This window comes from Lepisosteus platostomus, chromosome 27, assembly GCF_059453375.1.
Source record: "Lepisosteus platostomus isolate fLepPlt1 chromosome 27, fLepPlt1.hap1, whole genome shotgun sequence".
Classification (NCBI taxonomy): Eukaryota; Metazoa; Chordata; class Actinopteri; order Semionotiformes; family Lepisosteidae; genus Lepisosteus; species Lepisosteus platostomus.
In genome coordinates, this window is record NC_142637.1 from 12,522,237 (window position 1) to 12,538,282 (window position 16,046).

Consider the following 16,046-nt stretch of genomic DNA (forward strand, 5'->3'; position numbering starts at 1 on the left):
CTTTGTTTCCCAGGTATCTGGAAAAGGCAAAAATGGCAAATAAATGATATCCTGCACAGTCTAGTATGGTCTAATAGAAAAGAATAAAAAAAACAATTCAGGAAATACACAACTTTTTAATATTAAACCTAATGGTGTTGAATGCTGCATGCTGACTCAGTAGGAGACAGATCCTAAACATAAACATTATAATAAACATTTGTTTCCCAAATAACATTCTCAATGTTCAGAATGCTTAAAGTCATGAGCTTTTTTAAAAATGTTTAACTGAAACCTGGAAATGTACTATTTCATTTCAAAGCTTGTATTATATCTATGATATAAATGTTTTTTATATAAAATTAACCCATTATGCAACAGGGGTTTGAGCAAAAGTCACTGTGAATAAGGGAATTTATCAATATTAATTAGCCGTTTCACTACATTATAGATAGCTAAAGGATTATGATACAGTATATCGATTTCGCTACAAATTGACGAGAATATTTGATGACACTTACCAAACAAGTCTCAAACAGCGGAGAAATAGTTCACCACGACGATAGCAATGCAATGTTTGACTGCATCTCCCTATGTGATATATCTGTATTTGGGTAAATACAGATCACGTAATTCAGGGAGCACTGTTACGTCAGGTCACCAACCATTATTACGACGCTCATATGTCATAGAGCTCCTTAGGATGTTTGTATAATCTTTATCCAAATTTTCATATGGCCGCAGTTACGGCGTTTATTTTACAGTTAATGTAACAGGATGTCATTATATTTTTCTGTCTTTATGGTGGCAGACCACTTAACTAAATCTGAGTAGGCGGTTTCTACAAATGGGTCAGATAAAATATTAAATATACAGTAAAAGCTCACACCTATTCATACCCTTTATGTACTGTATATCTACAATTACGTATACTGTATAATACGATAACTACCATTACAAAATGTCTCCCTTTTGATTTGAAGTGGTTCTTTTAAATAAGTAAATTGCAATCACTTAGCCTACATCTGAGCTCCTAATTCATCGCGACGACGGACTGAGACTCCAGTTGGATTTGTGAGAAGTAAAGGGGTGTGCCTGTTTTAAAACCGATTCATACGTCTTAAACACATGGACATTGATAGCAGTCTGTGTTATATAATTTATCTTTTTATTTTATTTAAATTTAAGTATCACATACACATTTTCAAAGTAACTGTACCCCTTTTAATTATGATCCCCATCGCTCACAGCTCCGAAGCTGAGACGAGGGCTACTTCAGATGGGATTTCCAACATTTCTCTCTTAGCTTGTATACCGGTGGAAAGGAGAGGGCTCTTAAAACGTGTTGATAGTAAGATTAGGATGTATTTGCAGTCTAGATATAGTTTTTTTAATGTTCGGAGCCGCCACAGATTCATTTTCTTACGACTGCTGTTCTGGATGACAATAACAATGCAAACGATGGTGTTAAGGCGAGGCTGTGCCTAAGGCTCCTCTGCTTACAATATTCAGCGCGTAAATCGCAAACGAGCGCCTCTCTTACGATGAAAATGCGGCAAATAAGAACACGAGATTTAAACCTACGGCTTACAAATTTATGCGTAAACACTAAAACCGTATCTTTAGCAAAACTGGCGAGACAATGTGTTTTATCATTTAAAAAAGTACTGGAAAATAATTAAAGGTTATCACGATAAACAGAGGTTACTGATCTACTACTGTACGCTGTGACCAAAAATGAGAGTCCCCCGATCCTCGCAGCCTTCATGCTTTGTTCTGGGCCTGGCCGTTTTTTTTTTTAGGATAATGGGGTCAAGTTAAGAAATTATGCAAGTTTCTAATCAAATCCAAGGGCGCCTCGATCTCCTAAACATCTTTAGAAGGCCGACGGACCACACTGCACGGTCCGGGTCCGGGCCCTGACCCGGTTCTGAATAATGCCAGCTTAAAGTGAAAAATTCTACTGTACATATTATGTTTCTTATTATTGTATATATGTATAATGTGGTGCGACCGCTTCACGAAGCTAGAAAGAAAGTTATCCGCCATTTTTATTTTACCTGCAATTGAATTTGCCATTAAAATAACGATTAATACCGCAGCTGCTAAATTACTTACCTAAAAGCGTTCAGATACAAAAGCACTTGAGCTGTAATGTTTATATACTGTTGGCCCGATGACCTACTTCAAGAAGAATTGTTACATAGACCGCCAAGGACTGTCATCACACTTTACATCATAAAGCGCTTTAAAACTTTAGACAAGTTCAACACCTCATATTTTGTACTGTTTACGTTAAAGTCAAAACAAGTTGCTTTTTATTTCCTGTTTTACGACAGAGCAAGGAGGGTGTCCACAGACCACTGTGCACCTGCAGGCTGATATGGGGGGTAAAAAGTCTAGAAGTTAGTAAATAAGATTTTAACATATGTTCTAAAACACACCGGACACCTGTACAGTGATGCCAACACAGTGATCTGAGCTCCTTCTTTGAGTTAAATCCTAGCATCTGCATTTTTTACAAGTTGTTGCTATGGCAGAGCATGACCAGAGCATAACAGAAACCACCCATTTTCTAACCGCTTCATCCAATTCAGGGTCAGGGGGTCAGGGGGTCGGGGGGTCACGGGGGAGCCAGAGCCTCAGAAAGTAATAAGCAGGAGATACCTGGGACTGGATGGTACTCCAATGCAGGGAAGACACAGACACTCACCAATTATCCCAGAAGCCAATTAACCTACCAGTAGTTCTTTGAACTGTGGGAGGAAGCCGGAGCACCCAAAGCAAACTCATGCAAACATGGGGAGAACATACAAGCTCCATACAGATAGCACCCCAGGTCCAGAAGTGTACCCAGGGCCTCAGCACTGTGAGCTAGCAATGCTAAACGCTGGGCTACTGTGCATGCTAATTTCTAGGCATCAGGTGATCAATCAGGTAGTGTTTCTCAGATAAAAGGACACCAGTTATTTAGTATGAGATTCAAATTGACCTCAGAACAAAATATAACTTATGTTATATAACTTATATAGAACTTACTACAGCATAACTGTCTTATTTGGCTCTTGTAGAAAATATTAACAGCATGCCTATTAAACATACAGTATCTAGCAATCAGCAATCAAAATAAAAACATTTCCAAACATGGAAACTGCCCAGTTAATGAAGCATTTCAAAGACATTAATCTATTCAATAATTACAGTTTTAAGTAGATAACAGATTTATATTCAGATTACGAAAGCATCATAACAACTGCTGCTTGTGTAAGGAATCCATGAATACCACTGTACATGAGAATTCCACACCTATTTGTAATCAATACACAAAATCCTATTGAATTTCAGGTACTTGTTTATTCAGCATTGCTTGACTCCGCGGACTCCTTGTTGTTTCAATATTCTAGCAATAGGACTAATCGCCAATACAGTGCCGTTGTAATCTATTCCTTCTGCCAGCAGAGGACGGTATTCGCACAGCCAGTTCAGGATAAGATACGGTCCTCGCAGTTCACAGTACAACTGGCCACAGCCGTACTCGGAATATGCTCTCGATAACCTCGTTTAGTTTAAGAACGGCCGTATTTCATATCAACCCACAGATGCATTGCATAAACACTAGAATTCTGGTTGTACTTAAATTGACCTTATACGTTTTGGATTATGTTTACCAAGCTCTGGAACTCCTTGCCCAAGGATATTAGAGAGTCACCTTCTCTAAACTCCTTCAAATCCAGACTCAAAACCCTCCTTTTCAGAAAAGCCTTTACTTAACTGGTTCCATTCTTCACCCCTCTGCTCTTCTTAATACCATCTTCCACGGTCTCCTCTATTGTTATTGTTGTATTGCTGTAATTATAATTGTGTCCTGTCTTGTGAAATTTTTCTTATTTATTGTTGTAGTCTTCTTATTTATTGTTATTGTCATCCTGTAAAGCGCTTTGAGAAGCCACCTTTAAAGGCGCTATATAAAATAAAGTTTATTATTATTATTATTATTATTATTATTCTTCAATTTCTTTAACCATATTTTGAGATGATTACATTTACAGAAGCAAATATTATTCAGTGCTTTTTCTTCACTTCTTTAATCAAACCCACATTTCTTTAAGGAGGGCCATTGTGAAACTCCCACAAGTGAGCTGAATTAATCTTTTATTCTTCACACCTGTGAAGTCATTCCTTCATTGTGTAATATGAAGGCCTTTCATTATTCACGTATACTACAACATCTGAAAATAATGGGTCTTGAAATAGTTGAATGAAAGAAAATCCTGAATAACTCCTCCAAATGCGTGTTACACTTTCATCAGGTACACACACTTTGAATGTGATGAACTATAAAAAGTTATTTTAACCATACCCAATGGAGCTCGGGAGTGCGATTGAATACACAATCATGTTTTCAGTGTTTGGACATCAGCCGTACATCAGAACAATCATTTCACTAACACAGCTCCATGTTGAGTGACTTCCCTCCAAAAACACAAAGTCACTTTCCCTTAGCAATTATTGCATGGACTTAGATTATCTGCCTTCTGCATCAAGCCCTGTATGATATACTGTACAAAGCCAAGCTTTGGGATAGTGCTTTGTTTGGATCCTTGTCTTGATCTTTTTGGATCCCAGGCTGCTCATTTGCAAATGAGTTTTGACATTAATTATAGTGACTATAGCAATGAGGTGGCACTGTGGTTCACAGAGCTGGGGTCCTGGGTTCAATTCCTGGGGTGCAGTCTGGATGGAATTGTATGTTCTCCCTTCATTTGTGTGGATTTCATCCAGGTGCTCCAGTTTCTTCCCACAGTCCAAAGACATACAGTACTAGTAGGTTAAGGTGGAACTACAGTCCCAATTTTGCAGACACAAAATTATTTAATTTCAGTCACAAAATAAAATCATTGACATTATAGAAAAAACTTTACAAACTCAAAATTGAGCACAAAATCATGAATTTTGTGAAAGTACTGTAAGTTACGCCATGTTGTAACAAATTCGCATTCAAGTTCCACACAAATTGCGATGTGATGCAGCCCTTCCTGCTCACTAATCACTGTAATGACTAATGCAATGTGATGTAGGAGAGAAAAGGTATAGGTTATGCAGCAAACATTGCACTGCAAAAAACGTTCCATTCCAAGGTTCTTTATGCAGAGTTAACAATGTAATATTATTTATTGGCAAAAACGTAAAAAAGTTGAGAGCAATATTGCCATTGGATTAAACGAGATGTATTCACAAGCCTGCTCCTTTACAATGTCACAGGGCCACATCAGATTACAGGAAGTTTTGCTGCCTCGTTCTGAATCGCAGAACATGGTAATTCTTTAACCTTGAAATGTAGTCTATTTTGTGATGTAAATTGGAGGTTTTACAAGTTATTGTGTGTTCCCCTTTAATTGGCTTCTGGGAAAACTGGCCTCAACACTGTATTGGATAAGGCACTTAGAAAACAGATTCATGCGTGGACCACAGCAATGTCCCTTTACTGAGAGCCAGCAATCAATGGATGTGTCTGATCGTGAATGGTTTTCCCTGTTGTTTGTTGTATTACTCGGTGTTGCATTTTAAGCTGTGCATGAGGCAGGACCCGGAGGCTGCTGCTTCTGCTGGGATTGAGGAAGAGCTGAGCGCCATGTAAGGCAAAGACACTGCGTTCCACTTTATCAGGTGCCTGGAGTGTAAGAGCTGCAGATAATATTGAGTCACATTAATCCCAACATATTTCAAATATTATGAAAATTAAATAAATTAAATCAAATAACTTTAATTAAAAAAATCAATCACACTTTACCTTGCTTTTTCAGTTGTTTTAAAGGAAAATTGATGCAGAGAATGTGTGAATACTACTTTTTGATGGTTCCAAGGCCAATGTGACCTGTTCTATTGCCTGCTAATTGTACGTTCCAGGTTGAACAATTATTTTTAGGAGGTCAAGGTGTATGAATGATAAGAACAGCTTGAAATTTATTTTCACGGTCGACACACATTTTCGCAAGGGAAAAAAACTGAAATAACCACAGTTACGCAAACACCAGTCCACCAAAAAAAAATCATTTTATTAAAACAAGGTAACATTTTTTTTATCATCATACGGATGAACTGTGCTAAATATATTTCTAAAAAGAAAAAGCAGGACGTGAGTCGTGAGCCAAGATCATGACTCTTTTACTCTTCTTCACATCAGTTTTCATCTGTGAGGAGGAGGAGGAGGGCGGCTCCTGATGTGCTGACACTTGGGGATGTGCCTCTGTGCCGGCCTGGGGGCAAAGCGCCGGCCGCAGTGAGGGCAGGGCACGTAGTCAGGGTTTGGATTCGCGGGGGGCTGGGGCAGGTTCACAACCTTCCCTCCTTGCGTGATCACCTGCTGCACCTCCCTGGCCTATTTGATGCTCCGAATGAAATCCTCGTGCTTCTGCCTCCAGTTGTTCTTTCTCAGCTGGGAACAGGAAATGAAACCAATGAAACAGCTTCCAGAAAAAGTCTAGACTAGCACTGCGTACACAGTCTGGTCGCAAACCATTCACAAGGCAAGAAAATATCAATACAGTAATAACTTAGCTTTCTGGGCCTACCTTTCATGTCATTGGGTAGAGAGTACAATTTAGTTATGGTTTTGTTTCCCGTGAGTGCTATTTGCTTGATATCTCATGTAGATTTTTACAACAGAATTCAGAAGTCACTAAGACCCATTTATTCTGTCTGGCAAATGTGCCTTTGCGGCAGTTTTTCAGAAGAGTACTTCATAAAACACTTATTTATTGTTTACATTGATTTATAAGCTGAGTCTGACTCTAGGAGAAAACAAGGGAAGCTTGGAAAGAGTTTAAGGATAGCCCTTACCACGATTGGCGGTCTAACCTTCTTCTTATGGATGTATGTCTCCAGTTCTGTTCCCTTGGCCCTGTGCTTGAAAGAGTCAAAAACCTTCCTCTTTGAATTCTGAAGCTTCTTGCAGATCTTGCTGTGTTTCTCCAACCTCTCTACAGCAAACTTCCTGTGACACAGTTCACAGGGCACCAGCTGAGGGTTTCCACTCTGGCTATTCTCATATGGAAATTGATCAGCGGTAGGGCACATCAGACTTGTAGGGGACTGTTGTAACAGAAGAAATAAGGTTCTTGATCCCGAGATGAAGTAAAACAAATGAGTTTATTGCATGCAAGGAACAATAAAGCCGAAGTCTTGTTTCCCGCAAGAAACAACAAAACCGAAGTATTGTTCGCCGTACTGTTACAAACTTTTGGGTTATATAGTGTTTTCTTCTCCGTTTCTGACGTCACTCGGTCTGATGGTAAAGAGGGGGGTTCATGGTATTTGGCCAGTTTACGATGTTCTGGACAAATGGTCAGTTTAAGATTACACCCAAGGGGGTTCCTAGCTTGCATCTGCAGTCCTTATCAGTTAATCCCCTTTCCTGCCATAAACCCCAGCTTGTGACTTAGAAGTCTAAACCCCCTACAGAAAGGATTAAATTCAAACCCCCGTCTTCACATCATTCTTCAATGTCAAGTGGCAAATGTTGACTGGTGATGTTATGTGAATCTTAGGAAATGGTCATTTTTCAATCGAGTCTATGTTTCTCAGAATTTGAGACAGAGAGGTCAATCTCTGCAATCCGAGCTGAGGGCATTTCTTGGAATGGAAAGGTAAGAGCAACGTGTTCTTTGATATTCTCTTAGGACTCTTCGCCAGATTTGACGATGAAAAATGTAAATAATAATAACAAACATTATTTTATATAGTGCCTTGAAAGGTGGCTTCTTTACAGAATGACAAAACCAACTACAATAAATAATACACAAGATATGCATGATGACAATACACAGTTAGAGGAGACAGTAGATGGTCATTGTCAGTGTATCCTGAAGGTAGTTTTCCAATTTTTTGGAACGGGGTAAAAGAGGCCACCTCTACTAGAATCTTTGTCCTAACCAAAAATGTAACAAAGTATAATAATAATATTAAAAATAATAATAATAAACTTTATAGAGCACCTTTCATACAAATAGTGCTTTGGTGCTTTAAAAAGCAAGCGTAAAAATAAAATATTAAAATTGAGAGATATACTTTCAGTTGTCAAGGAAAATACAGCAATACAGTAAAGCAACATACATGTCAATTAAATAAATAAAAATTAGGAAAGTCGTAATAAAATAAGAACAATTAAAGAGAACTAAAAAAAGAAACAGAAATAGAAAGAACAAAGAACCACTTTAACTAAAAGCAACATTTTCAAATGTTTTTTAAAACAATGTACCGAGCTTGACTGCCTAATAAAAAGTGGAAGTGAGTTTCATAATTTAGAAGCATAAAAACAAAAAGCAGCCTCTCCACTCTTTCTGCATTTCACATGTGGTATTTGCAGTAGGCCAGTATGTGCAGATCTCAGGTCACGTATAGGAACATATGAAGACAGACATTCAGTAAGGTACAGACGTGCTAGGTCGCTTAAAGCTTTAAAAACAAGTAAAAGAACTTTCAAATTTATCCTAGATAATACAGGTGACCAGTGAAGTTTTTTCAAAACAGGAATGATATTCTCTTTCTTGTATTTGTTAGGATCTGTGCTACTGCATTTCGAACAAGTAGTAAGGGATTTATTGTTTTCTTGGGAAGCCCACAAAACAGAGCATTATAATCATATCCACATCAATGTGAGCAATGGAGAAGTCAAATTAACGTGTCTAAATATCATCTAGTTCTATCCCAGGGAAGAGGGCTGTTGCCTACACAGACGACAAGACACAAAACGCTCAACTGTGCAAAACACGCATAAGGACATCAGTCAGGAGGAACAAGGTAAAGTGTTTTTACTTCTTCACCATGGTCATGTAGTTTCACTCCAAGCACTGTCTTATGAAATAACTGTGGAAACGACCTCCCCAACATTTTGGGTTGTTGCATTTTGCTTCAATGAATTTTAACCTTTTCTTTTAGACATTAAGAGGAAGGACACATTCACCCTTGGTAGAGATTCAGTTGTTCTACGAGATGTCAAGGTGAGAATTAACCACTTCAGGCATAAGTCAATCCACATGACCGGAAATGGGGCAATGAACAGGATATGGGGATTTTGCTAGTTATAAAGTACAATAATCATCATTAAATGATCTAAGACTACTGAAGTATAAGCTGTGTCCCTGACTGATTAATTAGCAAATTCATCTTCGTAGAGTGGAGCTACACTGAATATGGAGTGAGATCATGTAGGGAATAATGGACTTGTAATAACTAATTGAAGGATAATAATAATCAACGAAAGTGCTTAAAAGTATCAACAAATGCCTTCAAAGTACTTGACACGTACTTTGCTTTCAAAAGTGAAACATAATTAATGCTTACGTAAGATTTCTCTTGACTTCTCAGGAGTATACTAACTCCAAGGACAAGTAACATCACAAACCATTATTTAAGTGCTGATGTTGGAGCTGCAATACTACTACCAAGACAAAAAATGATACAGGTAACACTGCTTTCAGATTTCTAAGAATTGCTAAAATAGTATGTTTACAGAGCATTCAGAGTCTCATAGAGAAAATAAGTTGAGAATATGACAAGTTCCTACCATCTCAAACACTGCCAATCTAGAACAAAAAGAAAGAACTTGAACGCCTGCAGTAATCGAACACAAACCAGAACATATCAGTGCATGACAAGGAAATGTAGTCACAAAATGATTCTACCCTTTCAAGTCCCAAAAAGGACAGAGGAACTTACCGGAGGCGATACCTGGATTTCAAACAGAGTACAATGTAGCCACTGTAGGGGAGAAGATCACAGAGAGCTCTTCTCAGATTGCTCAGAGTCAGCCCCAGCACCCTGTCCTGACTGAAGCAGACAAAGTGGTCAAACAGGTAGGTAGAAATGAGTAAGGAACAGAGAGTATGGTTATTCTTGCATTGTTTTGTACGTCTGTCAAAGAAAAGAGTGCTTCTGACTTTTGTCAATGTTCATCTTTATTTTAGGAGAAGAACAAACGGTGGTATCACACATTGCTCAAGTGTATGATACCATGTGTGTACAGCAGACATCACCAAAGGAACAGGAGACACCTGAGTAGAGAACAAGAATATGAAAAGACTGATGAAAAAAGGCACCAGGAGAAATCCATTGAATATGCACAATCTCGTCCAGTATTTCAATGAAAAGTTTCAGTGTTGTTTTTAGTGTCGTCGTATTGCATACATTTAAAACAATGTGTCTTGTTTAATGAACAATTTCATTTACTTTAGTAAAAAGTGTTGTTTACTGTAGTCCTAGCATGGATGCAATTGTTAGAAAAAACGTGAATGAAAAACTGAATGTTTCATATAATATGGGTTTGTGTTAACCCACACACCTAAGTGAAATGTTTGATTACGTTTACAAGACATAACACATAGTTTAGTTGAGTGTGAAAGGGAACAACAGAGAAAGTCACAAACAAAACATTTGTGAAGGACTTGATGAATGTTTTTTCTTTAGAAATGACAAAAAATAAAGAATTTTTCAACAAGATGTCTTTCTATAGCGAGTTTCATTTGAGATAGTCTTTTCATAGAAGTGCAAGAGTGGTATTCCCTACAACTTATTCCCCAATTTGACCATTCTCAGAAATTAGGGGACGGAAACCACACCTACTGTAATATTAGACCTTGTAACAAGGCAACTAGGTTTCAATGGCTTAAAAGGTGCAGAAAGAGGCTCATGTATAATGACCTCCAGTGTCCCACAGGTTTCCCAAATCATTTCTTAGAGTATGGTCTGTCTGGTTTAGCTGAAGAATCAGCTAACGTAAGTTTCAGGAAGAGCATCTGATTTCTTTCAATAAAGCAGAACAGAGAAAAAACACACAATACAAAATCATGAGAATTTGTATCCATATGACACTTTGACTCGAATACTTTTATCAGACCTACACAGAGTATATACTGTACACACTTTTTCAGCCCAGGTTTATACATTTGGAACTGCCATTTGTAGGTGTTTTTGTGTCTTAGCTCAACACTGTGAAACCTGTAGTTACAAACATGGAGGATGAAGACATGAAGACATATATTGTACCTCTGACCGGCCTACCTTCCAAGAGGTGAAAGATGAAACTTTTCGTTTATCGTCAACTCAGTGAATGTCTTTAAACTTTCGAAAACTGTAACAAAGAATAAGTTAAAAAACTTATTTTCATTGGACCCACAGAAAAGTCAAAGTTGTCCATAGAAATGCCCGTCTAAATCAGAAATCTACAGCACAAAGGCAGTGGCCTTTCGGGACATAAAAATGAAATTAGACTTTACTCAGACGAATTGCCCTTGGTCACGGACATCTTGCTATCAGTCACTACAAAGATGTTTTCTCTCGTGCCATGGCTTGCCTGACTTGCTTCTTCTGCTGGATGGCTTCTGGTCGCTGGTCAGGATCGACAGCCAGCATGTCCTGGAGCAGTGTCCTTAGCTCCGTGCTTATGGCTCTATTTACTTTCAGGGGGATGTGGAACTGCAGCCAGGGGTTCTCATGCAGGGCCTCTCCAACAGGCCCTGACAGACATATGCTCCTGTATCGGAAACACACTTTAGTTCAATTCTAAAATATTTCTCATAGGACTGAAGGAACCTTTGCCTGTTAAGAGTTAACAATTAGGTCCTCAAGAACTGTTTTACGGTTTTCTACACTCCTGGCTGGCCAAGGTCTCTTTAAGGTCTCTTAAGTGGAGGTGTAACTCATGTATCCTACATGTGATTTAGCAACATGAAAGGGAATAGCTTCTTATCGGATTATGGTCTTGGTTAACTGCCTAAGGCTGACCTAAGTGCCTAACTTTCTGACTTTGTTTATACCTTATATGTTAAGAAGCTTCTTCTGACCAATCAGAAATGTATGCTTTATGTATGAACATTTTGCTCATCAAAGTGAGTGAGAGACAAGGTTAACAGAAATTAGCCACGGCAGTAAATGACAGCATATTTTTGGGTTCTTAAATGGTCTCTACCTGGCACACCTGCAGTGCAAACTGACACACACTGTTTAGAGAAACAGCTACTCTATTACTAATATTAATGAAACATTTCTTATTCTATGGAACAAAAACAAACAGTAAAACTAAAACACAGATCTCTTAGCTTCCTATTTCATGAACCAGATGACTGAATGACCAAGCCTAACTAGTAGCCAGAACCCCAGTTAACCCTCCGTAACACAAACTTTAACCACACGACAGGAACTCTTTCAAACTGAGTGAAAATCATAAATGGATCCATAACTTTACATCAATTTACTATGTTGTGCCAATACCTGCATTTACATTTAGAACGAATGATGTCATAGAACCAGCATCACACCAGTTCCAGGTGTCTCCAAGGAGACAACAGAACTTCAGTTGTGTTTGCTAAAATACACACTTTGAAACATACTGTAACACTTAGTTAACATGTCTGGTTTAGTTGAAGAATCGGCTAAGGTACGTTTCAGGGTTTAATGGTGGGATGGCACCTGTGCTTTTTTCCCCCAACCGCTAGAATATGATTCGCACCAAACCCAAAAGAAATACTGCACAGTTCAGGAACTTCATCAACCTAGCAACTGTAAAATAAGCTTACAAACAACTGAATTGAAATGCCAAAAAGTTCAGAGAAAGGCACAAACTATGTTTACTTGGGGTTTACAAAATTAAAGCTAACTAAAACTGTAATGATAAACAATCATGCTGCCAATGGACAGAGAAATATCATGTTTTTTGAATAATGTATTATTTGTTATATAGGAACCCAGTATAAGGGAATCCCTTGCGATCCTGTCTGCAGAGATAAAGGTAAGTATTTTTTTCTCTTTAGCTCTGTCACTCCAAGAAATATAATGAACATAAATATATTTGCCAATCTTTTCATAGTAATCCAAACAACTCTGCGTGCATCTGACATTTGTAATATTTATCTACCGCAGTATAACTCTTCTGGCAAGGCGATTGGTATTGTACCTTGAAAGAAAACTGATTGGAAATGTCATGTACTCTATGGTTTCTATTGATGTCAAGTGGCAAATGTTGACTGGTGATGTTATGTGAATCTTAGGAAATGGTCATTTTTCAATCGAGTCTATGTTTCTCAGAATTTGAGACAGAGTGGTCAATCTCTGCAATCCGAGCTGAGGGTATTTCTTGGAATGGAAAGGTAAGAGCAACGTGTTCTTTGATATTCTCTTAAGACTCTTCGCCAGATTTTACGATGAAAAATGTAAATAATAATAACAAACATTATTTTATATAGTGCCTTGAAAGGTGGCTTCTTTACAGAATGACAAAACCAACTACAATAAATAATACACAAGATATGCATGATGACAATACACAGTTAGAGGAGACAGTAGATGGTCATTGTCAGTGTATCCTGAAGGTAGTTTTCCAATTTTTTGGAACGGGGTAAAAGAGGCCACCTCTACTAGAATCTTTGTCCTAACCAAAAATGTAACAAAGTATAATAATAATATTAAAAATAATAATAATAAACTTTATTTATAGGGCACCTTTCATACAAATAGTGCTTTGGTGCTTTAAAAAGCAAGCGTAAAAATAAAATATTAAAATTGAGAGATATACTTTCAGTTGTCAAGGAAAATACAGCAATACAGTAAAGCAACATACATGTCAATTAAATAAATAAAAATTAGGAAAGTCGTAATAAAATAAGAACAATTAAAGAGAACTAAAAAAAGAAACAGAAATAGAAAGAACAAAGAACCACTTTAACTAAAAGCAACATTTTCAAATGTTTTTTAAAACAATGTACCGAGCTTGACTGCCTAATAAAAAGTGGAAGTGAGTTTCATAATTTAGAAGCATAAAAACAAAAAGCAGCCTCTCCACTCTTTCTGCATTTCACATGTGGTATTTGCAGTAGGCCAGTATGTGCAGATCTCAGGTCACGTATAGGAACATATGAAGACAGACATTCAGTAAGGTACAGACGTGCTAGGTCGCTTAAAGCTTTAAAAACAAGTAAAAGAACTTTCAAATTTATCCTAGATAATACAGGTGACCAGTGAAGTTTTTTCAAAACAGGAATGATATTCTCTTTCTTGTATTTGTTAGGATCTGTGCTACTGCATTTCGAACAAGTAGTAAGGGATTTATTGTTTTCTTGGGAAGCCCACAAAACAGAGCATTATAATCATATCCACATCAATGTGAGCAATGGAGAAGTCAAATTAACGTGTCTAAATATCATCTAGTTCTATCCCAGGGAAGAGGGCTGTTGCCTACACAGACGACAAGACACAAAACGCTCAACTGTGCAAAACACGCATAAGGACATCAGTCAGGAGGAACAGGGTAAAGTGTTTTTACTTCTTCACCATGGTCATGTAGTTTCACTCCAAGCACTGTCTTATGAAATAACTGTGGAAACGACCTCCCCAACATTTTGGGTTGTTGCATTTTGCTTCAATGAATTTTAACCTTTTCTTTTAGACATTAAGAGGAAGGACACATTCACCCTTGGTAGAGATTCAGTTGTTCTACGAGATGTCAAGGTGAGAATTAACCACTTCAGGCATAAGTCAATCCACATGACCGGAAATGGGGCAATGAACAGGATATGGGGATTTTGCTAGTTATAAAGTACAATAATCATCATTAAATGATCTAAGACTACTGAAGTATAAGCTGTGTCCCTGACTGATTAATTAGCAAATTCATCTTCGTAGAGTGGAGCTACACTGAATATGGAGTGAGATCATGTAGGGAATAATGGACTTGTAATAACTAATTGAAGGATAATAATAATCAACGAAAGTGCTTAAAAGTATCAACAAATGCCTTCAAAGTACTTGACACGTACTTTGCTTTCAAAAGTGAAACATAATTAATGCTTACGTAAGATTTCTCTTGACTTCTCAGGAGTATACTAACTCCAAGGACAAGTAACATCACAAACCATTATTTAAGTGCTGATGTTGGAGCTGCAATACTACTACCAAGACAAAAAATGATACAGGTAACACTGCTTTCAGATTTCTAAGAATTGCTAAAATAGTATGTTTACAGAGCATTCAGAGTCTCATAGAGAAAATAAGTTGAGAATATGACAAGTTCCTACCATCTCAAACACTGCCAATCTAGAACAAAAAGAAAGAACTTGAACGCCTGCAGTAATCGAACACAAACCAGAACATATCAGTGCATGACAAGGAAATGTAGTCACAAAATGATTCTACCCTTTCAAGTCCCAAAAAGGACAGAGGAACTTACCGGAGGCGATACCTGGATTTCAAACAGAGTACAATGTAGCCACTGTAGGGGAGAAGATCACAGAGAGCTCTTCTCAGATTGCTCAGAGTCAGCCCCAGCACCCTGTCCTGACTGAAGCAGACAAAGTGGTCAAACAGGTAGGTAGAAATGAGTAAGGAACAGAGAGTATGGTTATTCTTGCATTGTTTTGTACGTCTGTCAAAGAAAAGAGTGCTTCTGACTTTTGTCAATGTTCATCTTTATTTTAGGAGAAGAACAAACGGTGGTATCACACATTGCTCAAGTGTATGATACCATGTGTGTACAGCAGACATCACCAAAGGAACAGGAGACACCTGAGTAGAGAACAAGAATATGAAAAGACTGATGAAAAAAGGCACCAGGAGAAATCCATTGAATATGCACAATCTCGTCCAGTATTTCAATGAAAAGTTTCAGTGTTGTTTTTAGTGTCGTCGTATTGCATACATTTAAAACAATGTGTCTTGTTTAATGAACAATTTCATTTACTTTAGTAAAAAGTGTTGTTTACTGTAGTCCTAGCATGGATGCAATTGTTAGAAAAAACGTGAATGAAAAACTGAATGTTTCATATAATATGGGTTTGTGTTAACCCACACACCTAAGTGAAATGTTTGATTACGTTTACAAGACATAACACATAGTTTAGTTGAGTGTGAAAGGGAACAACAGAGAAAGTCACAAACAAAACATTTGTGAAGGACTTGATGAATGTTTTTTCTTTAGAAATGACAAAAAATAAAGAATTTTTCAACAAGATGTCTTTCTATAGCGAGTTTCATTTGAGATAGTCTTTTCATAGAAGTGCAAGAGTGGTATTCCCTACAAC

At 37.6% G+C, this 16,046-nt stretch overlaps 1 protein-coding gene across 1 annotated transcript in view; it reads right to left on the minus strand.

Annotated features, from left to right (window-relative positions):
• Window positions 1-6,022: 6,022 nt before the first annotated feature.
• LOC148639347 (zinc finger C2HC domain-containing protein 1C-like) overlaps window positions 6,023-16,046 on the minus strand; it is a 59,895-nt gene continuing 49,871 nt past the window's right edge. Inside the window, exon 2 of the mRNA XM_088622052.1 lies at window positions 6,023-6,415. Coding sequence (XP_088478178.1) covers window positions 6,359-6,415 — 57 coding nt within the window. The 3' untranslated portion in view covers window positions 6,023-6,358. The remainder of the gene's footprint in view (window positions 6,416-16,046) is intronic.